We start from the raw sequence: 25,058 nt of genomic DNA, 5'->3' as shown, positions 1-25,058 counted from the left end.
AATAAAATAATGTTTAAAATTCTTTTAGCTTAATTTTTCATGGCCATCGTCGGAGAGACACATAATTTGAAGTTAAACAGTTTAGAATGAAACACGTGCATATGATACGAATCCATGTGAAGCTGGCCTAAAGTTAAGCCGATATTAAAGCTAAAAACGAAAAATTGGTTCAGCGGAAACGCAAATTTACTACCTCTGTACTATGTAGTATATGGTTTAAAGATATGAAACAAATAGTGCGTGTAGTCAGTGTAGTAGTTAAAAACTAATTCGCTACAGAAGTGCCCGTACCTAATGGCTTTCAAAACTTATGTGACCCCTAATTTCCATGGACCCCCCCTGGATACGTGCCTCGAGGTTATAAATATTATATTCGATTAGTGTGTACCTCGGATACTCGTTGTGATGTTAGAAATAATAATTTTGTTGTTGATATTATTATTGCGGTGCGTTCAGAGATGGATTAATATCACATCATCATATACCTACTACACCGTACCCGAGTATTTCACTGTAATTAGTTAAGCTAAACTAACGTTATTTTGAATGTAGGTATAGAATGTAATATACATAAATGAAACATCATAACAATGATTGTGTTTATTTACACGGCTTCCATTTCCATAACACGATTCAATAACTATGCTTGGTGGGTGATATTAGTGTATGCAGTATGCACTATGCAAAATCAAAATCAAAATAGCCAATAACATTATGAATTAGTATTAAAATAAATACTGTAGGAATTATTGAAAATATAATATAATACTCTTAAAATTTACTCTACAACAATCCATGTAAGTAGGTACTTTCTGTACAATATTGTTAGAAAAATGTAAAACAGTTTTGTTGGTCAACAGTTTTGTTTAATATAATATGGGAGGTACCTATTAATATTTGATTAGTTTTGGATACAATGTTGCGTATTATTTAATTATCGACAATTTTATACGAACAAAGTTGAGGGTAATATAATTACAATTTTACGCTTTAGAATAAATAACGAATTTTATGGATGACTGACGAGTAGATAGTAAAAGTAAACATACAATGAATGAATACATCTAAAACCAATACGAAGAAAAGTGATCCTATGTTTTAATTATACAATTAATTAATTTAAGAATTTGTAATTTTATAGATAACTTATTGTAGTTATATTTTGTGCCATAACTGTTGTGTGTGTTTCGTAGAACTGAAACTGAACGCTGAATCGTTTAAAAAATATTTGGTCCAACTGCCATCAAATAAAAAAAATACGCGATTTTAATATTTAATTTATATGGAACCATTTTGTTTATTAATAGTTCTCGGAAATTTTTCAATCCTGATACATTTTTTATCACCCTCTGCATTTTCTGTTTCTTACCCAATGTTTTCTATTGATTGCCAGGTAAAAGATTTGAATGTAAAAGGAAACCTACGGTCACCGTATACCTACATAGAATCTCCAAAGCAATGGCACTCAATTCGCGAGTTATACAGAGTTTAGTCCCAGATCTGGAATTCTATTTATGGCTGAATTTCGTAAAATAATACGCTTAATTGAGTTCAATTTTTTTAGAATTTTACTGACATATCGCGTTTTGATAGTTCTAAGTCTGTAAATAGGAAGAAAAATGTTTTTTTTAAATGTATTTTGGGTTCGATTTTATGATATTTTTTGAACTCAATTAGGCTTAAATCCACGGGACCCAACAGTGATATGTCACTCAATTCAAATAACTTTTATCATATATTGGTATGTACTATGTGTCTATGTACAATAAAATGTTTGCGAGAATATATTTTGTTACAAGATAAATTAAATTGGGTTTATATTCTATTACGATCCGTAGCAGATATTACTATCATATAACATTAAACTAATTGTGTTTAGCAATTGTTTCATGTTTGTACCCAAGTTTAGAACATTGAATGTTCAACAAAAATAAGTCTATATAAATTAGAATTTAATATCGTAAGATTTTCATGTAACAAAATAATATATCTAATCATTAAATTTTAGTTTAATTTAATTTTTAAACGTAGTGGGTGTTATAAAAATTTAAATACTAATTTTATTAGGTACATTACTTTTTACAAACCAAATGAACACAAGAACGTGATGCACATACTTTATGGTTATTTTGGTATTTTAAAAATTTATATTTGATACATCATGGGAATATTTTAACTGGATTATTTTTTTACGTAAAATTATACTATGAAATAAGTTAAATTATTTAAAAACCAGACAATGTAGACAAGACAACATTTTTCTGTAGGAATATTTTACAGTATTTTTGATATCACCATTAAGCTCTTGCTTGGCTAATGAAAATACCATGATACTAGTTTTAACTACACAGAAGTCATTTATATGCAAATCGAAATAGAAAGTTGACTGTTGACTGGCGTACAATTTTTTGTTTTATGTATTATATTATATATATTTTCGTATGTACATTTCAGTAGACTACCCCATAATTTTTTGCCTACATAGATCCATTATTTAATATAAACCGTATGCATACAATGCACTTAAATATTGGCAGTGGATTTTTTTTAACTATCCAATATCAAGTATATACACTAATCACCGTGGTTTATATTAAGCCGAGGCATATGGATCCTGTAAATGAGATAGCCCGTCCGTTAAACATCAGGTAGACTTAAGTTTACGACGCCTTCGAGCCCAAGAATTCTTTGGAACGTTAAACGATCTCCTTGTGGCATAAGTCCCGAATACCGTTGATTGGCTAGATGACGAAGTTGAGTCATTTTCAACATTCGAACCCTGTTGATCCTCGTATTTTGAATCAGTTCTAAAAACAAACAACAATATCGATTAGTATTTAGTATATTTTATTATTATGTGTATAAGTTCTATATATAATATTATAATAATATACACAATGTACCTACCTACCTAATGTTAAAAAAAAATAATGATTTTTAAATGTTTAATGCTTATTGTTTAGTGTATAATAATATTCTGTTGAACTTTTGTGAATTTGTTTTCAATTTAGTTTTATATTTTTTAACCTACACAATTAAAAATTGTCGAATATATAGCCTAGTGTGACGTGGTGGTTGGCTGCAGCCACTAATGTGTGTGGCAGTCAAGCACAAGTTCGGAGTCACAGGCTAACAGGTATGGGTGACCCCGGTTCTATGCGACGAATCCCTGACCCTCAAAAAAAAATGATTATAATATATTTTAAACACTTTTTTAATTTAAATTGTTTTATATTGTAAAAACGAGCATTTTATTTGAGTATAAACTTAAAGTGTAGTGAAGTCAAAAAAAAAAAAAAAATTATTTGAAATCCTATTCAAATAACTTAAAAATTAATTATTTGGTTATTAATCATTACTATAGAAAATTAAAAAATATTTGCATAAAAAAAATACAAAGAATCTGAACAGAATGAGTTACAGTATCTACTATAATATGTACCTACACACAAAGGTTGTTACAGTATTGAAAATGTGCGATTTGTGTAGTTATAGGTATATTTAATAAACTCAGAAATCTATTGATCTTATAATAAAGTATTTTCATTTTTTATATAAATGCTTGTTAAAAATAAAATTATTTGCACGTTGTATATTATATTATACTGCAGACTGCAGTCTAAGTAGATTCATAGAAGTATAAGTATTTAAATATATATACGTGTTAAATTGAAGTATTTGTGTTTAATGTAGTATTAATATACTATATTATACATATATAATATAATATACTATAATATAAAAGATCAGATTAAATATTTTTTTTTAATTGCATAGAAAAATAATTATAAAATTAATAGCATGTCATCAATCATCATATTTATTTTGACGCGTCAAACAGCGTCAAGTTTTACAACATACTTGGCTGTTTGAGATTGGTATGTTACATTTTTATTAACAAAACATATTTTGAGTATAATTTATTAATGATTATAAAATCTTACCAACATAAAATTATCATGTACCTAATACGCGAAGGCAAGTAAAATATTTCTTATTTTGATATTCATTAAAAATAAAAGTTAAATATTCAAAACCATTTTTTTAATTTTTAGCGTTTTCTATAATAAAAATAACTCATTATTTATCACTAAAACTGTACCATCAAAATAGTGTTTGAAGACACATAACACATGTAAATTTGATGAAATTATATATTTTGGTTAATTGAATAAAACTTACAGTAATTTTGAAAAAAAAGTGTATACTATAAAAATAATTACATGCATTTGCGCAACGTAACAAATGACCAACCTAACAAAGTACCTACTACTTGTGTTCAATTTCTGATCAACAAAAAGTCATATGTAACTTTTAACTTTTAAGGTACTTCTACTTCCCAGAAGAAAAATAGATTGAAAAGCATTATTTATTATAAAACAAATAAAATGTATTACAATAAGTTCTAAAATATTTAAGCAACAAAAAATGTAAAATAATATGGAACGTGCGTGTTCATGTGTGATCTAACATAATGTATTTTATTTATTTATTATATTATATAACAGCGTGTGGTTTCGTAAAACATTTTTAAAGTTTTTGATAAAAACATCGAAAATATCAAAATCCAGAGAAAGAATAATATAAGAAATCCAAATTTTAACAAGTTTTTGGTAAATCAAGCTCAGCAACGATTTATCATTGCCTTGAAACTTGAATTCACCCACCCAATTTGTGCATATAGTTTTATTAATATTACAGTACACCCATTAATAATTTATGAAATTGAATGTAAATATTTTGACTCAGAATCGTATTTAACTGTAATACCGCAATTATACTTCACCTCTGCCACTAAAAACATCCGAGCAACTGGAAAGAAACGTCCCGATCTGCAGAGTAATCTATCTACCGCTTAATAACATTCACTTACAATAATGACATTTGGTAGATTTTTTTAAAAATGAGTACTTTAAATGCATAAATACAAAAATGCTAATAAAACTTTTTGCAGTGGAAGAGTATGCGGGACGAATGAACGTAAATAACCCCACAATCCCGTTATATTATACGTTTTTTTTCCCATTTGACATAGACCAGCCCACTGTACCATTTCTCATTATTTATTTGATGTTCGTAGGGCGAGACAGAGACGTTAAGCGTATAATATATTGTTTATCTAATATAATTTAGACAAAAGGAGGCGCTAAAATGGACAAATATTACAATAGATAATGGCGTATCGTAGAATGCTATTCATTTCTGAACAAATTTCCGAATACGAATATACGACGGAGTTGTATAAATTATCATTATGAGAATTTTCATGAAGGCAATTGTTGTGCGTTGTTTGAAAAGATTAAGCTTTGTACGTCGATCGACATTTTTATCGATCAAAACGTAATTTTATTAACACTCCAATTAAATTAAATTGCTTACCCAAAGAAAAGAAAATAAAACCGCAGGAAATTGCTTCAAGGTATCCCGAAACAAAATCAAACACGTATACTTAGCTATTACCTAGGTATAATTTTTATTTAATACTAGCCGACCCGTCACAGCTTCGCTCGTGATTAGTTGTTTATTTTGCCTTCGGACGATGATATGTAGAATTTTTTATTCAAATGTTATCGTTTAATGTGATCGGCAAGTAAATATACAAAACTGTTAATGAAAACGTATTTAAATATTACTTCATCAATTAATAACTGCTGGACCAATTTTTAAAATTTTACGGGTATTTTCAGATTTCCGTTTTTGTTTATAGATGGTTGCTATAGGAGAAATAACAACTTTATATAGATTATAATTATTATTATTATTTATATACGTTATTATGTATATTGAATATTAATCCGTTAGAGCGCACCACTTGTACCAATCTTGTATCTTTATTCCCTGTGACTTTGAGTTATATTTTGCGATTTTAGTATAGCTACTGACCTTCCCCTAATCCGGCTAAACATCTGTGTTGAATTTCAAGTAATTCGGGCGAGTAGTTTTCAATATTTTGAGTTTGGAAAAAAGCGACACTCATTTTTATTTATATAGATAATATATTATTATATAGAATAATTAATAAGAGATTCGTTGTTTTCCCATATAGCGTAGAAAATAATAAATTAATAAATATCTCCTCTAAATCTCTCTAATTTTTTAGGTTTTAACGTTCTCGAAAAATTAGCATATTATTGTAATATCTAATCAAAAACGACCATCAGACTCTATACAAACACTAAATGTACGAGTAAGTATATATATGTGATGCTACAGGTCATTGGAAGGTAAATGTGTAGGTTAATATTTCCATATAAACATTTTAAAATTTCTTGAAAAAGGTTTTGAAAGGAATATAAACACTTTATCCCTTTAAAAGTTACGTTTTTCAATATACTTCAACAAAAAGTTTTTCAATTATCAATATTCCTATTAAATGTTGTGGATCGGATGCTTTGAAAATGTATGTTCGAAGTTTCACGCTAAAATTACGTTTGTTTCTCGTACTATTTAATTGATTGAGATAAATATAAAAATTAACCTTATAGGTGCGTACTATGTATTCAAATTGATTGTTTTTTTAAATATTTACATTGAATGATATTTGACAACTCGTATTTGTTCCTCCAATTCGGTAATTTTTTCATTGAGCTTGACATTTTGATTGTAATATTCGGTCACGAGATTTGACAACCGAGTAGTCACATCTTTCATTGTGGTATCTGAAAATACAAAAGAATATTGCAACAATCAGAATATTATATCATCGTGCACGAAATATATGATACGCATATAGGTAAAATTATATGGATACGAATATGATTAGTATAAGTACAACAATTTTATGTTAAAAATATATTATTAGTACAGGTACAACATATATAATATTAATAGGCATATATTAGTAGACTTATAACTATTAAATATGTCAATATTAGTCGAATGCGTTGTATTAATTATTATTAGTATATTATATTATTAATTGTTATACATTTTGTTAAATGCAATTAGGTATACGTGTTATATTATTATCCAACCAGCTGTAGTGTTATATACATTATGATTATATTGTGTTTATAAATTATCAAACCACATTATGTATACAATAATGTAATATAATATAATAATACAATACAATATTGTTATAGGTATACAAGGTATGCCAACTTTTCAGCGGATACAGCATGCTGCAGCGATGTCATAGCGCGCGAACAGGAAGCGTTGGAACTTTGGTGTGTGCATTATTATTATTATTATTATTGCTGTTGTCATCATGGGTGAATTTAAGTATTCTTTTGAATACTTTGTTTTTTTTTTGGCCTTCGTTTGTTTTTGGATCCATTACAGAAACGAAATACGGAGTGGTCTGAGTAGCTGGGCGTCAACTCTCTCTATATTATATTTATATATAATAATATATATCCGTCGCCGTCACCACCACCCCCACCACCGCCGCCGTCTCAACCATAATATATTATGTTGTTCTACGTATTACGCCTTAGTTCGCGATGAGACTATATACCCGTTGCTGCAGTGAAGGAATGAGTTAACGGCTAAATTCAGCACGCAAAAATTGCTCAGCGTGTAATATGTATGCATGTACATGGGTGATTCGCCAAACTTGCCCACCCCTATTTTGTCAATATCATTTCAAAGTTTCAAACTTTTTTTTTTTAAGATGAAAACCGCATATTTTTATTGGACATTGTTGAATCAATTGATTTTTTTTTAAGATGTTGATGCTTCTAAATGTATACTCGAACGAATAGTATATACATAGTTAATTAGAGTTATTAAACTTTAAACACCTATTATATACTACTATAGTAGAGATAATATTATAATTCATGATGTAAGGTTTAGAAGATATAGAGGCCATGATGATTTGAATATATACAAGTAATCACTAATCAATGTTAATCTATTGGCATTTTGTTATTTGTAAACATTTAGCGAAAATAATAACTATAGTACTAGTAACTAAATATGTTTCATCTGTATATCTAAATATGTAAATTTGAAATGGAAATCTTTGTCACGCATGTTTTCTAGAAAGTAGTTCTTGAGTAGTCCGATACTCATGGGGATAATTTTAAAATTATAAAGTATTTCGTGGATCAGGTTTAAAGCGTAGTTTTATGCAGTTTTATGAGTAAAAACGTGTTAGTTCGTGTCTGAAAACTGTTTCAATTTTTTTCGGGTTTTAAATTTCGGGTCTAAAAACAGTTTCGATTTTTTTTCGGTTTTTGGGTTTCGTGTCTGAAAAGGTTTCGATTTTTTTCGGGTTTCAAAACCCTTTTTACTTCCTGAATCTATGAACACAACTTCTGTCCACAAAATATCGAGAGCTAAAATAGGAATGAATTGGTTGCGCCACCTTTCCAGTAAAATAAAATTAGAAAAAAAATGTATATAATGCATTTTTTACGGGCAACGAAATGAACGGGATCTCCTAGTATATTATAAATGTATAATATTTATTTATAACTCTATAGCCTGCTATCTCTAGGTCATCATGATTAGTACCATTAGTTAAACATTAGTACATTAGTACATTAGTTTAATAACTCAGATATACGCAACTTGTTTGCAACATTTTCAAAAAAAAATTGGGTAAAATTAATTTGTGGTGTTTCTTTGAATGGTGAGGGGGAATAACAACTTAAAATACCTACGTTTTTACTACAATTTCATAATAAATAATATTACAAAATTCTTAATTTTTTAATTGTTGTGAATATGTACCTATTCAAAATCATGAACAATAAATTCAAAATTATTTTATTCTTAATAATTCATGAAATATTGAATCGAAACACCCACCTATATAAGGTATTTATATTTAAGTTTAACGAACTTTATGTTAGGACACTCTTGCTTGACTACCATTTTGATCACAACTTATGGCAACAAATTTAATTAGATATTTAAAAATGAGAATTTCGAATACACACGGAAATTCCAAAAATCATAATATAGAAGTGAGCATTCTTGGTAAATCTGGCTTATAATATCATCTATATAGATATTATATTATATAGGATAATTTATGTATCGTCTAATAATATTATATTAATATAATATTATACACAATTGAAGGAGCCATTATATCGTACGTATGCAATACAATACCGCACAACAACAACAACAACAACAACAAAAACATCTGCAATAACCTTCACCCAGATTTATCGTTACGATATACAGGGTGAGTCCCGCGAGAATTGACCACCAATGTCATCGCAAAAAGTGGCAGATCGATTGATCGAGTTCTGATTGTAGTGTGTAAATCTTCGCGGGACGTAATCTCACTGTACTGTTAAAACGACGTTATACCCGCACATATGTCTCCGTCTTACAAACGCATAACAAGTAAAATTTTACATTCAGAATTATACATTTAATTCTACTGTTGTTTATAATATTAGAATGAATTTAATGATCTATAATAAAAATAAAGATAAGAATATTAAGCAGGACCACACGCGTATAGCGTTCTCGATACTTTAATTGTAAACCAAATTATGTGAGAATTTTAAATTTTACGAAAATTTAACGAAATTTAGAACTCACATAACTTGCTTCAAAATTAAACACAAAAAAAACCTACGCGTGGTCCCTGGTAATATTTTTACCTTTAAATGTGGTAACTGATAATATATCAATTCGCTGTGATATTAAAAATAGGTAATAGAGTTGAATGGATGTTCAGAACGTAAACCCTGCAATGTTGTGCGTACATATAAGACAGAGACAATACACACGCGGGTTTAACGTCCTCATAACGGGCGCGCAATAGCAAGTGTCCGTCACGCACCCTCATTGGCGACGTACAAACTTGAGCGAATTGCTTCCGGTTCGGTTTCATAACGACCGTCGAGAATTTTGACTTGTTCTTTGACTGCTTGCGATTGGACTGCCGCAGAGTTGGCTGTCCGAATTCGTCCCTGCTGTTGGCTAATCTAATGTATCCTTCCACGCCTCGGTTCGGGGACACGTAGTGGTTACAGTCTATATATTATATACATACCTATTATTATAATATATAAGTAGTGTATAGTTGTAACGGACGAAATAAATGTTTACGATAGATTGGTATAATGTTAAGGTTAAGGCGAACGAACGGACATCATTATTATACTATAATATGGTTTTATCTATTTCAAAAAGGTGAAAATTATATGAAAAAAAAAATTAACACTGGAAATGTAGGTTGGCTACTACTTGGAGAACTTGAAATTCTAAAACTAACTTAAGGATATTGAAATTAACAATCACAAAAAGTATAAAAAAAAATATATTCATAATAATTCAAACATATTATAATATTGTAATTTGTAATATATTCATAATATGGAAAAATTAATTATACTGAGGCTTACACATAATATTGGGACATCTAATAAGGGGTCCTTCGGTCTACACCCCTTTTAGTCTCCATTGAAGTACCTATCTATTAAAAGTGTTTATTAGTATGTAAAACATTAACTATATGAATTAATAATCAAACGAATTTGAATGGTGATAAAATAGGGTTATTTTACCTTCAAAACGACCACAGATTATGCATTTTAGGATATCAACATTAATATGCTATTTATTACAATATTATTATCTTAGGTCTAAAATTGTATAAGTTACATAATGTATTGTACATCTAGTCACTATTTATATTGATTAGGGGAGAATCAGCAGAGAAGCCTGCTGTACTAATTGTTACTTTAGTAGGTATTATGAACTTTTACATTATACATTTAACGTTGGGTATCTATTATCATTTTAAGTGCATTTAACAGTCAAATTTTATAATATTTCAAACACAAAATAACCTGATAATATAAATAAATAAAAGGTTTTACACATTTTCAACCAAATATACACTATTACTATACATTTAAGTTTGTTTGGTTACTATATTTACTACAATTTCAAATTAATGCTCGAGATACTATAATTATATTAAATTATCAGTATTGAATATCTGTCATAAATCATTTTTGTGTAGAATCTTACATTATTGTTCATCTTACGAGCTGTCATCATTTATCAGATGCAACCATATGTGATGACATTTGATGGGAATTTAATCTTTCAACACCATTATTTATTTTTCATCTATTTCAGCTTTTCTAGAACTAAAATGTAATCATTTCACCATTCTCAAGAACTACAAGATATAATATTTACTTAAGTATATATATGTACATATGTGATACATATTCACTTATATTTTAAATTTTTATGTTCGTGGCATTTATATAACATAATATACATATTGTTATAACATATTTATTGTCAATACAATTTATTACAAATTTGTAATATTCCAACATTTATAAGTCTTTAACCATAAGATTAAAGAATTTAACTTAAATTTATTCTTCAACGACAAAAGTTATATAGGTACTCATATCATTGCAGCAATATGATTAATTTAATTAGTTGGTATTTCTATTGGAATAAGAAATTCTTTGGAAACATTGAAAAGAAAATTGTACGTTTTTTTCTTAACATTTCCGAATGAAATCAAATAAATAGTATTGAATTTGAGAAAACTAATACGAGGAATGTATTCTTTATATTTTACATTTTTTTTTTGTATACCAATATAATATGTGACGTCTAATATTACAAAAATATAAAATAATTTAAAGAACTCATGGCATTTAAAATTTCAGTGTTATGTCTACTACGACACTTTATTAAATTGTTATTATCGTTGAAGGCAACATAGCTTACACAGGATATTACCAAAGAAAGCGAATTACAGTATGATTCGTAGATTATTAAATAAATTATTAGTTCCTTATTAATGATGAAAAATATTTATTTTTTGCTTTTAAAGCAATCATTTTTTATGACAACATTGTTCTGTGTAGAATAATTTGTGCCAAACAAACTTTAGTCGTAGAAATAAAGCTTTATTGAAGTGCGTTAAAAAAAAAAAAAACTGTTAAATTTAATAATTTTAATAACTAATCTGAATTTTTACTTAGTGGAGCGTACATTGTAATTTATAATAAAAACGTATTTGGTAATGGAATGTTCAAACTGTACCTATTTGTAATTTATGAAAAATGTTATATACATACCTAATCTAGACACTGCTTCGTTTATGGTTTCATTTTGCGTCTGAGCTTGTAGGAACGCGTCCTCATCTAATAGTCTATCCTTTCGCAGTAGCTGACAACCACGTTGCATTAGGCTGTGTCTAGCTTCGGGATAATCCCTTAGTGTTTCCCAGAGATCTCTTTTGGACAGACAAAATAGATCAGAGTACCCTAAACTCCGGACGTTGGCTGTGCGACGATTGCCTGTTTTGTTTCCAGCTATTTCTAGTACGCTTACCTAGGGAAAAATGAAAAAAAAAATGTAATCAATTGACTTTTGACATAAAATCAAAAATATAATTTTCACGTGATGTTATAATACGTAAACTTAAAGTTATAGTATTAAACATTGACTCAATTTTATATCATACAATTTTGATTCTACACATAAGTAATGGTTTTGTTGTATACAATAAATAATATTGATTTGAGTTAGAATCAATTTTATTTTTAAAATAAATTCAGTTGTAGTAAAGCTAATAGAAGTTATATATTAAGATTTAAATTTAAATAAAGTAAGAAAATACGTTAATATTATTAAACATATTTCGGGCTTTACTTAATATAATTCATTATTAAATATATATTGGTGTTTTAATCTTATTGTATAATACTTGTAATCTCTGATAATCTTCTTATATTAGTAATTTAGAAGCCATTATTTATTCCTCTTAGAGTTACTAAATACTTCACTATTTGAGTACTGTTATATAGTTAAACTATATAAGTTAAAAGTTTGTTAGTTACTATATTCTAAACTAAATATTAATATAATTTTAAAGCATTTTGAAGTCCAACCAAATTTTAAATAAAACTTATATAGGCAATAAAATATAAATACAATCAATAGATATTTAAAAATAATTTAAAAACATAAATAATACTATAAAAAAAGAATAATATGGTAAGAACCTTAAGAATATTATATATAATTAAATTAAAAAAAATATTTGTTTCAAAAATGACAAATAATAATTAGTTGCTTATTACGTTTATCATAAAATCATATTAAGATATATACTTTATTACTCAATATAAACCTACTATATGTATATATACACTATATTTAATGGTACAGTAATAATCAAAATTTATTAATTCATACATTTATGTTGGTTGGCCAATACATTTATGTATATTATATATACATATATGATGTACGCATGTTTAAATGTTTAGATAACATTTCTGAATAAATACTTAACAGTCATATTTAATCTTTATACTATCACTTCAATAGTCCACTCTTCGTTAATATTTTTCATACATATTAAAGTCTATAGACTATGTAACCACTTACATTGATTGGTACATTTTATATTAATTTATTTAGGCTTAAAGGAAGAGATTGAACTATAGTTTTATAATTTTAAAAATATACCTACACTGAATGAATAAGTCCAATTGGATTTTTTACGTTAATCTTGAGTTTAAAAGATTACAAGTTATTCATTTTTTATTATTTAGGCATGCATAACAATTTTCAGTTGTATAGTTTGTGATTATAACGAATTTTAGAAATTGGAATTTTTTTACTTCTGTGTAAAAGGTATGCAAATTATAAAAATATATTTTTATTCTTTTGTTTCAAACAACGATAAATTACTGTTTTACAGTCAATAAAACTACGTTGTATACAGTCAAAGAAAATCCCTTGGGTAAGATTATAATTTTATGGAAAAATGAAGAAGGAAAAAATCTATGGTATAAGAATTCATGACCGGTGGCCATCCATAAAAAACCTTGTAATGATGCTGATTTAATTTTGACATAACTAATCATGAAAAGATCCATGTTGTTGGTAACCATAATATCGGACATTTTATCAGTTTTTGTTAGGTACTAAATATTATTACTTTTTGGCTAAGTACTGAAAATAATAGTTGCATATAATATTTCATTACTTGGTATTTGTTTCTTTTTATATTAATATCTAGAAGTATTAACTAACATTTTACTACCTACCTATTTGAATAATTTATTAAATAATCATAGTCAAATTATTAAATAATAATTTATATTTGCCCGTGGCCATAAAAAATATTGTAGAACTCTTAGGTATTTAAAATATGTACCTACCTATAATATTATATGATTGAATGATTGTATTTTTTAATGACCACTGATCAAATGACACATCGAACAATGATTGCAATAAGCACCGCGGTGGCATAGCAATTTAATGGCTATGTTAACGGTAAAAAAAACGGTGATTTTATTTTTAAATACACCAAATTACCAAAAATAACATAAAAAAGATACCCTCTTTTTTTACTAACTTAATTTATTATTTTGCATATTTAAAATGTACTCTGAAGTGAAACGGTATACTGACATTCAAAAAGGAGGTATGTTTAATTGGTACCATTTGTGTTTCTCTTAATTACAGCCATATATACGCACATATATATACATAAATACATATCCAAACACAGACGCGTATACATAATACATGTATATGTAATATGTATGTAGGTATATATATTATAAATCATTCTTCGTGTTTATTTTCCAAGAAATACGCCATGTATAAGTGTTTACAAATTTTGCATAGTGTTAAGTTGTATTTGATAAATCACAGGTAGGTATTGAATTTACTGAACATATTGTTGCTTTGGAATCTAGTTTATATTAGCTATAGTTGTATAATTCAATTTCAGCGAACAGTAAATTAACTATAAAATTCGATACTATAATATATTGTGCTTTTTAAATAATATTGACGCAATAGTGTCATGTTTTTAGCAGGATTATTTATTGTTAATATAACATAAACAAAATATTTTTATGGTATAGAAATTAATAAACTTATTTTCGCCCAAAAAACAGATTGAAAGTTTAAAATTTGCAACAATATGTAATATTTTACATGATAAATACGGACAATTTTGAATAATGGTTTGTGATATGTGTTTAGGTATAAACTATAAACAATTTTTATCATGAAAATTAAATCAAATATAATAATTTTTAAATGACGTACCTATATAAAATTTGAAGTTCAAACAGATTTAAGATGAGTGCCACCAGTAAGGAAAATTATAATTATGCTAAAAATATATTTTCAAATATTGTACTGACCACGTTTTTTGAGTGGTATTCCTCAATTAATTAAATGTTATGTTAATTATTTTTGTTTTTATTTAACTATCAAAACGTTATAGTGATTTTACATTCCTAATTTATTTGAAATTCATGTTATCAAAAATAATACTGATACTAAAATAATTTTGTCAATATTTTTAAATTAATGATTATAGATGCAAATTTATACCAGTGACCTAACATATTTAAAATATGAATTACCTTCTAGAATTTATAGCCTGTATGTGAGACGGTGACAACTAATTATAATTTTAAGTGCGAAATTCTCTAATTTAACAAGTATTTAAGTCTTAATTAAAAACGAACTCTAGATGTTGAAACCATAGATGTTTTATGAGCAATAAATTGTCGAAGATCAAAATTGAAGTTCTAATATAAGGAAAATCAATATGGATTAAATAGTTCTACTATATAGTATCTATAGGTAGGTACATAAAAAAACCCATTTATTTTATTACTGACCTCTCCAAAAACGCTTCCAGCGCTTAAAGTGGCGATTTCGGTTTTTTGGTCGTCGGCAACGACACTAAGAATGCCTCTCTTTACTATGTACATTTCTTTGCCCACATCTCCTTTACGGCATATGTAGTCTCCAGGGCTGAACACCTAATTTTTATAGGAAAAAAAAAACGATACGAATTATGGAAACAAAACTAAAATGTACAGATATGTATATGTATGTATGAATGGTACGCACTTGGAGTCTGAGCTTGAGCACGAGTTCTTCTAATAAGCCAGGTTCGCAGTCCTGAAATATCTCGACCTTCTTCAATGTGTCGAGATGTACGTGTATAGCTATCTCAGCTTTTAGTTTATCTGGTAAAGCTGCTAATACACGTTCTTCATCAAGAGCCTGATATTATAAAGAGTGTTGTTATTATTTGTGTTCAGATTAGAGTACAAAATAATGAACATGATATATTTAAAAAAAGTTTCTGGTATATTAATATATTTATAAATATTTACTATTGGTATACGACATACGTAACGCAATTAAGTTGTTAGTTTTGTGAAAATTGTTTTACATCAGAGTTCTTTAACTTCTTTATTTATTTTAACTCAAATTTCATAAATTGATGCAAATATTTAAAATTGTATGTGATTTGAAACCATTTATGGTTCATTATATCCATGTTAAATTATTATCCAACTCTATATAAACACGTTAGTCACAATATTAGTCGACAATAATAGCTTATTCACTTATTAAAATAATTAAATTCATAACTTATTATATTTACTAGCTATTAGATAAATATAAATATATGTGTAAAGTATAATATTAAAATAAGAGTTTTTAAAAGGTTTTGTGAATTATAAATACTTAAAGGTAGTTAAGGCTATTACCTATGTATAGTGTATATCTGATAGTTGCTTGTTTAATTAATATCGAAAAAAAATATAATTTATTTATGTGTGTAATGTATATTGTATATATTGTATGTTATACATAAAATAATCAGCTGGGAAAGACCCAGACGTTATCTGTAAAAGTGTTTGTAATTTATGTTTAGCCGCAGCCGTTGTATGACACAACATATTATTTTTTACCTCTGTTTTCTGTCCATTGTACTCTGTCACGCTGTCTAAACTTTAAACATCGGTCAATATCAGTGGCATTACTCAGAATATTTCCCACTTCAAATTTAAAACATGGACGCAAAAGAACTTTAAAGCCATTTATAATGACCAAATTGTATTTGATATAAACATTTAAGTTGGACAATTATTAATTAGACCAAAAAAATAAATGTTTGTTTACTATGAAATATATAGTAAGTAATTTAATTAATATTATATGATATACATTTTTTTTTTATAACGAAATGTATTATATGGGACTTTAATTTTAATTGCATGAAACGAAAATAATATTACCCAAAATATGATTTTCTCAACTGTAAATATAATATATGCTCGGAAATTGCATATAACCTATACGTAAATGTATGCGCTTTCAGAGTTTCACTGGAAAATGGAAAAAAATCAAAACATGCAAATAGGAAATCATATTTAAATTCGCAAGTGAATGATTCGAATTTGTATCTTGGTTATCTAAATATTGGATTAGAACACATGCAAATTATATAGCTGCTATATCTTAGCCCTTAGCTATAAGCCCAAAAAATTGATTTACGCCGTTTGAGACATTTTATAAACTAAAATTGAATTTTCTTTTTTTCGCTTTTCAACAGAGTCTGTACTTTCAATTTTTTATTTATTTTTCTAACGCCTACAATATCTGAAATTTTAAATTCTGGGTGAAGCTATTTTTTTTTTTTTTTTGCAATCACTGTTGAAGCTAAAAATATAAGTGCTGCAAAAGTTTCAAGTATTCTTATTCGTTGATTGGAAATCAAGTCTGATCAAGACTTCGTACATGTTCATTGTGTTTAACAGTTCTCCAGAGTGTAAAGAAAAATTATTGACAACTTACTGGTGAAATATATTGAATATACACGCGCGAGGTCTTAACCGATATCCGAGCAGAATAGAGTTTTGAGTGCGATGATTTATTATAGGTTTAAAATGTATACTGTGTAATAAAACAGTATATATTTTTTACTGCACCGAGATGATTGAAGTGATACGAGTTCTCAACTTCCAATCTTAGCATTCTGAATTTATAAACAGCTTCATGTTGTTTGTCGATAACGAATTTTATTTTAATAACAATTTTAGTTTTCAATCGGTTATTTAGAAATTAATATTTAATTACTGTTATTATAATATAAAAACAACGGTCGTAAATTATTATTCGTCATGGTGTTATATATTTTTAATACATTTTTATTTTAAACCTTTTTAGTTGTTTCTCGGATCCGTATAACACCAGTGTTATTTTTAAAAGTTTTTCGATCACTTCTTTTATTATTTCATTTTTTTTTTTGTTTTGAGGGGAGACCAATACAAAACTTTTCAGACATTATACATATAGGTAATACGTAATAGTAATATTTTATATTATATTAAAACATAAATTGAAATACAAAAACCACAGACAATAAGAATGTGTGATGGAAAATTAAACACAATCGTAGTAACGGTCAGTGCTGTAAATTAAAATACAGAGTTTATTTATTCTATATCTTGGAGTATAAATATTTTTTTGATGTACATATATCGCATTCTTTGATAGGGTCGTAGTGATATAAAGGTGATGGTATAAGTGCATAACATGTCCGAAGTCTGTGTCATAATTTATTATAATATTATGCCGGAAATTAAAATAAATTGTATTCGTTTTGTTCATCATTACAATTAAATTTTTGGCGATAATATAATACTAACTGCGCCGTAGTACGTTGACACTAAGATTCAAATAAAGTAGGCACCTACTTATTTCAGGTATGTGTACCAATAGCTAGTTAACGCATAAATAGTTTAGAATGGATATTGGGTGATTTATTAGCATGGTATATCTGCCAAATGTGTTATTCAATTTTGAAAAGGAGATATTATGCCTGTATACATTATTGTTAATATTGTTATTATTATTATATGCGTTTCTATATAATAATGGCAATGTAAATATATTACAATGATAATAGTTCGGGTTGTATTATAAATGTATTATTGATATATTATCTTGCATGTGTTAACAATAGTGCGGTGGGTACCTGTATATATAATGTGAAATATCAGAAAACAAAATTATTCATTCGATGCAAAAAATACAAAAACACATTATAAATTATAATAATGTAGTATGTTATCCACTATAGTGATATACCCAACAAATTCGTGTAAAAAAGCGGGTTCTGCAGATACTTGAATATACGCGTTTAAATGTGTTATCATCCGACGACGTCATTCTTACAGAAACATACGATAATTTACTGTGTTATAAAACGTTTGGCTCCAATAAGACTTATTCACAGTGGAAATAACGTGTGCCCAAAAAATACGAAATTAATAAAATTAACGCCAACGTATGGGTACACCGAGCAACTACAGCAGCTAGTGACAATTTTTAAGCTTCACAACCAAATTTTGAAATTGTTAAAATTAATAAATCACAGCGAAATCTTGCAATATGTCATGCGTGCCTCTATATGTAGGTATTACGGCGGGAACAAAACGATTTGTTTATAACAACCCGGGTTCTATAGATGTTATTTAAGAACGTATATAATATATAATTCATCACACTCTACTCGTATGCGTTTGACGTGATTTTTATACAATAATCAACCGGAGTTAACTGAACGCTATAATTTATTATGCAAATGATTATGCGTCGTCGTGGAGGCTTATTTGCGGTGTACAACGCATAATGTACGCAAAAATACGTATAACGATAATGACTTAAATTAATGATTAGACGTGACGGTCGACACGAACAGTTTTTGCTATGTACCCTACCACTGCTGTGTTGCGACAAAACGTTGAAAATTCAGTACGTTAAACAAATTTATGTCGACTTATTAAAATGACTATTTCATCGAAATTGTGTATTCACAGTAACATTAAAATAACAGACACCCCTCAGCGGGAAGTAACTCTGAAGCGTGTAAATTATTAGACAGATGATTACTATTTAGTTTTGAATTAAATTACCAAACGCTCATCAAACCGATGTTGCACCAAATTTCGTTTGAAGTCAATATACAGTGATGGGACTTTGAACGAGACTATTGAAAATATGAATCGCGACAATGTACCTACTCAACAATAGTAAAATGTTCATAACGAATCGCAATAACACTATAATACTGCCCGTCAGGTTCGATTACAATTATAGTCAACAAGCCGCACTGTCGTTCAAACCACCTAATCATGCATAAAACGAAATTGGGCCATAGATCTACTCTCATAAAACACTTATAATTTTATTAGGTATTTAACGTTTCATTGACAGAATTTATAAATTTTGTTTCAACAATACTTTTTATTAGGTCATCGGTTACAACAATTTATTTATATTTATTTATTTATTTATTTATATTAGGCTGCAGTACACTGGAATACAATAGATTAACATAAAATAGAACTCATAGTAAACATTTAAAAATAGGTAAAATAAAACAAATAAAATAAAACTATAATATTATAGGTATACACAATACAGTGTAGTGTAATAGACCGTTTATTGGTAACTTCTTTGATATTTTGAGTTTCCGCTATCATAAGCGGTTACAACAATAATAATTATATAATTTTAAATAATAATAAATAATGAAATGCAAATAAAAGAGTGGCAATGGCTCATAAAGTATACGTTACGATAATAATAATAGTTATATTCAATGTATATAGCTAATAGTGATCTAAATTTGTATTTTATTTTTTATCTTGGATTACCTAATCACGACACCCCTGTATTTTTAGCCTTTTTTTTGTTGAGAACAGTTGAGGGTGATAGTTGGTTGATAAGAGGGTTAGGATGGTGAGTTAGTCTGTTAGTGAAGCGCTTATTAAGTCAAAGTACAATGAGTAATTTTACCAATAGAGGTGAGCGCGTTTGAAAAGCCGTCATTTAGGAAAGGTAGTTAATATATAATATTTTTGGCTTGCATGAGTGTTAATGGGGTAGGGGTAGAATTGAGGAATAATTTAATGCTAATGATACCAAAATCGGCAAAGCAATATCGAACATTTTTTTTACACACGCTCTGCGGGGCTCGCGTAATCGCATCACACTATACAATTACAGCGGACGGTGGAGTTCGTGATTTGGTACTCTGCGTGGAGAACAATACCACAATGATGTCACCCACAGTATAATACGTGCCGATGAATATTACTAACGCGTTGGGTTTGGCAGTCACACCAGTAGACGACAAATTAAAACGAATATTATTGGAAAAACGCAAAAATACACGTGGAAAAAAAACGCCAGCACGCACAGATTTACGATCTGAAAAGCTGATGACGCGTAGCGGTTAGCCTGTAATATGTGTACACACAGAGACCGACGAGCCTCATTGCTGTATTGAAGTATGATATTATAATGATTTAATATATTGCACCGAAATGCATATCAAACTGAGAGGTTCTAAATATTATAGTTATCGTGGATTCGGTGCGAAGATCAGCTATATATTGTATATATTATATAATATATACAATATACATGCATATTACCATAATACTAGTATATTATGTGATGCATATATAGTACATACCAATACAGATATACGGAGTGTAGGTACCTATATACAGAGTGGTTCACCAGAGTCATGTTCACCCCAAAATTCTGATTTTAGGATTTTCTAAATATATACCTATACTCAAGGACCATTATTTTCAAACTCTCGAAATATTTGGATGACTGAAAGAGTGTCTTGTGGAGATATAAACTTCTGTTTTTAAAATAAGAACCCTCCTATTCTACGGACAATTGTTTAGCGGATATTCTTTTTGAAAATCAACGTACCAAAATCTAAAATTGAACGAGTAGTTTTTGAGTTAATTATATAGCTCCATGATAACGTGTTAGTTAACTATAGGTGCTATAGGGATTTGAACATTTTAGTAATTTATATTATTTATTTATTTATATATTAACATTTGTTATAATTTGTAATAATGGTCAACTGAATAATACATACAGGGGATATACCAAAAATATTTACACAGATTGCACACACTAGGTATAGCATTAATTTTTTATACTTTTCTAGTATTCTTTTTATACAATATATTTAGTTATACAGTAGGTTGAATTAATTTATGGTGAAAAAATTTAATTTCAAAATGTCATTGGTGCGTATAAAATCTAATAATATTCTTTAAAAGTTTCAAGTACCCATGAATAACTACGACAAACTACAAAAAAATAACTAAAATTGTTATTTCTCGTTTAAATACCTATCTAATTTTGTCAAAATTTAATCTTAATATTTCTATAAAAAAAAATGGTGTTTATATATATATATTTAGGTTTTTTGGTGGTGTGATTTACTATGTGATTAACCCCCAAACTTTAAATAACTATATAAGCCATCTGTCTGAAATTTTGTAAATTAAATTAAATTAAATTTAAACTAATTCTATTTTTATATTTCTCATAACATATCACTTGTGCTTATAGTAAAAAATAATGATTTAAGATTGTACAATTACTAGAATAAAATAATAAAAAAAAGTTTTTTATTTACAGTTCGAACTACCAATGGGAAACCTTGTTTTACATTTTCATAAATTTTTAACCTCAAAATAATTTGCAAACTTTCGTGATTTTGATGAGTATATCGTGAATTTATTATAATTTGAACTTTAAGCACTTATGAAAAACAAATGTTACCATCTTTAATGTTTTTTAACAGCTATTATAACAACTTAAGAAAAACCTTGTATTAAATTTTCGAATACTAACGTTGGTACTTGAGTTTGATACTCATTGTAACTTGCAACTAGCATCAAGAACTTGCTACTAGCATCAAGTACGGGCAACTTACAAAAAGTATCTCTATTTTAAATAAAAAAATTTAAAAAGGCGGGCAAGTGAGTTCCACTGTGCTGTGCCGTAGGTAGGATCGGCTCAATCGAAAATAGTGAAATAGGCAAAATAAAATTTTGCCGCCCTATCAATATAATACTATCATGATAGTAAATAATAATAGTATAATATAATAGTAGTATAATACTGCAGTATTTTGAAAATACCACCCTCTTACTAAATAAGTGCTGCTTACGTGCCACTTTAGGCGTGGGCCTATGTAAGCCGGGCCTGGCGGTAGGTGTTGACTGCTGAGTGGGGCAGAGGTGTACAATTCACCATAGTCGATGTAATGTATTCAATTTGATTTCAATGACATAAAATCATTGCATATGTTAGCGGCAATGTGTATAATATTGGTATTTTATATAATGTCTAGGAATTCTATATAACACCAAATACAGCCGGCAATCTATAAAATTGTTTAAATTACCTAAGCATTATATGAAATGCCAAACAATGTATAGGTAATATATTAAATCCATATAATCAGTACCTATTGATATTTGACAGTGTACCTTCACCTAATATAAATCCATTAGTAATCTGTAATCTGTAATCTATAAAGTAGAATTCCGACTGCCGACAGATAACGCGATAATTTTGTCACCGTAGTCATATACTCTTATACTATTTTATCATTTACATTTCAGTCGTTGAAAAAATGTCGTGCATGGAGAGTCGAGTGCGCGAAATGAAAGTTCGTTTTATCGCAGAGTTATTGAAGCGTCAATGTGACTTGAAAAATAGTGTATTTTTAACTGATGAGCGATATTATCAATTAATTAAAGATGTTGATAGTGCTAAATCGAAAACAAAAAAAAAGAGCCGCGTGACTATTGGTTACTTAAAAAATATGATATTTTGGTCGTTAATAATAATAGTAAATTAATTTATCCTGTTAAAAATAATGATAACAATATATTATATTATATAAAAGAAAGTAACGTTTTTGATGTGTTACATGATGCTCACCAATCGTTAGGACATGGAGGACGAGACAGAATGTTGTATGAGCTTAATAGTAAGTTTAAAAATATTACGCGCTTCGAAGTAGTCTGAAGTAGATCTTTATTTGTCATTATGCGAACTGTGTCAATTAAAACACAAAAAAATTAGAAAAGGATTAGAGGTAAAACCCATTATTTCTAGTGAATTTAATAGTCGCTGTCAAGTTGATTTGATCGATTTTCAATCAAATGCTGATAAACTTTTTAAATTTATAATGGTATATCAGGACCATTTAACTAAATTTGTCGTCATAAAACCATTAAAGACAAAAACTGCAGAAGAAGTGGCTTATAATTTAATTGATATTTTCACTTTACTTGGAGCACCTTCTATATTACAATCCGACAACGGTTGTGAATTTTCCAATCAAATTGTTTCTAACTTGAAAAATTATTGGCCCAATTTAAAAATCGTTCATGGAAAACCTCGACATTCCCAAAGTCAGGGAAGTTTCGAACTTTGAACGGGCAAACCAGGACATTCAAAATATGTTGATGACATGGATGAGGGACAAAAACACTTCAAAGTGGAGTGAAGGTCTAAGATTTATATGATGAAGAGAGTCTTCTTAAGTTGGTAGATCACAATTTCATTGGCCCAACTAATCAAGATGACGAAAATAATATTACCAATGACGAAGATAATATCACGTCGATCGACGAAGATATTTGTACAGTTGATAATAATATAAATACGGGAAATTTTAAGGATGACGAAAATATTGCTAACAATGACGAAGATATTATCACTACGATTAACGAAGATATTTGTACAGTTGACAATAGTATAAATAAGGGGAATTATTTGGTGTGTTCAGAAGAAAACGATAAAAATATGGTTCAATGTCTAACATGTGATAGCAAAATCCATGCGAGTGGCATAATATCTGTGGAGAAAGACTTGTTATATAAGCTTTGTATCAGAACTAAAAAAATCGAAAACCAGCGAAAAGAAGCACATTGTAATTTGAAATTACAGGCTATAAACATGAAAACTAGATCAAATAAAAAATTCCCTCCGGCACTTGTTGGAAACACAGTAAGAGTACCAATTTCAAATGTTGATCGAGGACGAGGAGAAGCTCATAATGTTTTGGCATGTGTTTTGGAAGTTACAGAAGATGGATTTTATCGTTATTTTATCGTATATTAATGATACCTACTTTGTAATAAATATTTTTTTTGTGCGCTAATAAAATTAATAATTGTCTTAATTATGATAGAAGGAAATCTATTTATTTGGGTTATATCACTATTCTACAGATTGCCAATTTGTTGTTTGTCATTTTATGAAATGTCTAGTTATTATACAAAATATTTAGGAAATGTGTGTAAAAAAAATTAGGTAAAAACTTGTTTGTGTTTAAAATTATATGAATGAAAACCAAATGATGGAGTAAGGGATGGAGCCCACCACTACTTCATTAACTTAACATTTTCAAATCCATGCTA

General features: G+C 28.1%; 1 protein-coding gene across 4 annotated transcripts in view; it reads right to left on the bottom strand.

Moving 5' to 3' along the window:
* Positions 1–585: 585 nt before the first annotated feature.
* Positions 586–25,058, bottom strand: part of LOC100162601 (cyclic nucleotide-gated cation channel subunit A-like) — a 207,743-nt gene continuing 183,270 nt past the window's right edge. For 2 of the 4 annotated variants that reach the window (XM_029489432.1, XM_029489431.1), the window contains 6 exons: positions 15,850–16,005; positions 15,615–15,758; positions 12,030–12,285; positions 9,772–9,948; positions 6,530–6,659; positions 586–2,807 (listed from right to left, as the gene is read on the bottom strand). In XM_029489432.1, the coding sequence (XP_029345292.1) occupies positions 2,645–2,807; positions 6,530–6,659; positions 9,772–9,948; positions 12,030–12,285; positions 15,615–15,758; positions 15,850–16,005 (1,026 nt within the window). In that variant the 3' untranslated portion in view covers positions 586–2,644. Of the gene's footprint in view, positions 2,808–6,529; positions 6,660–9,754; positions 9,949–12,029; positions 12,286–15,614; positions 15,759–15,849; positions 16,006–25,058 lie in introns of all 4 variants that reach the window. The other 2 variants (XR_003839447.1, XM_029489433.1) reach the window with 2 other exon arrangements.

This window comes from Acyrthosiphon pisum, chromosome A2, assembly GCF_005508785.2.
Source record: "Acyrthosiphon pisum isolate AL4f chromosome A2, pea_aphid_22Mar2018_4r6ur, whole genome shotgun sequence".
NCBI classification, from domain to species: Eukaryota; Metazoa; Arthropoda; class Insecta; order Hemiptera; family Aphididae; genus Acyrthosiphon; species Acyrthosiphon pisum.
The sequence above is the reverse complement of the archived record's forward strand: the minus strand, read 5'-3'. Positions and strand labels throughout refer to the sequence as shown.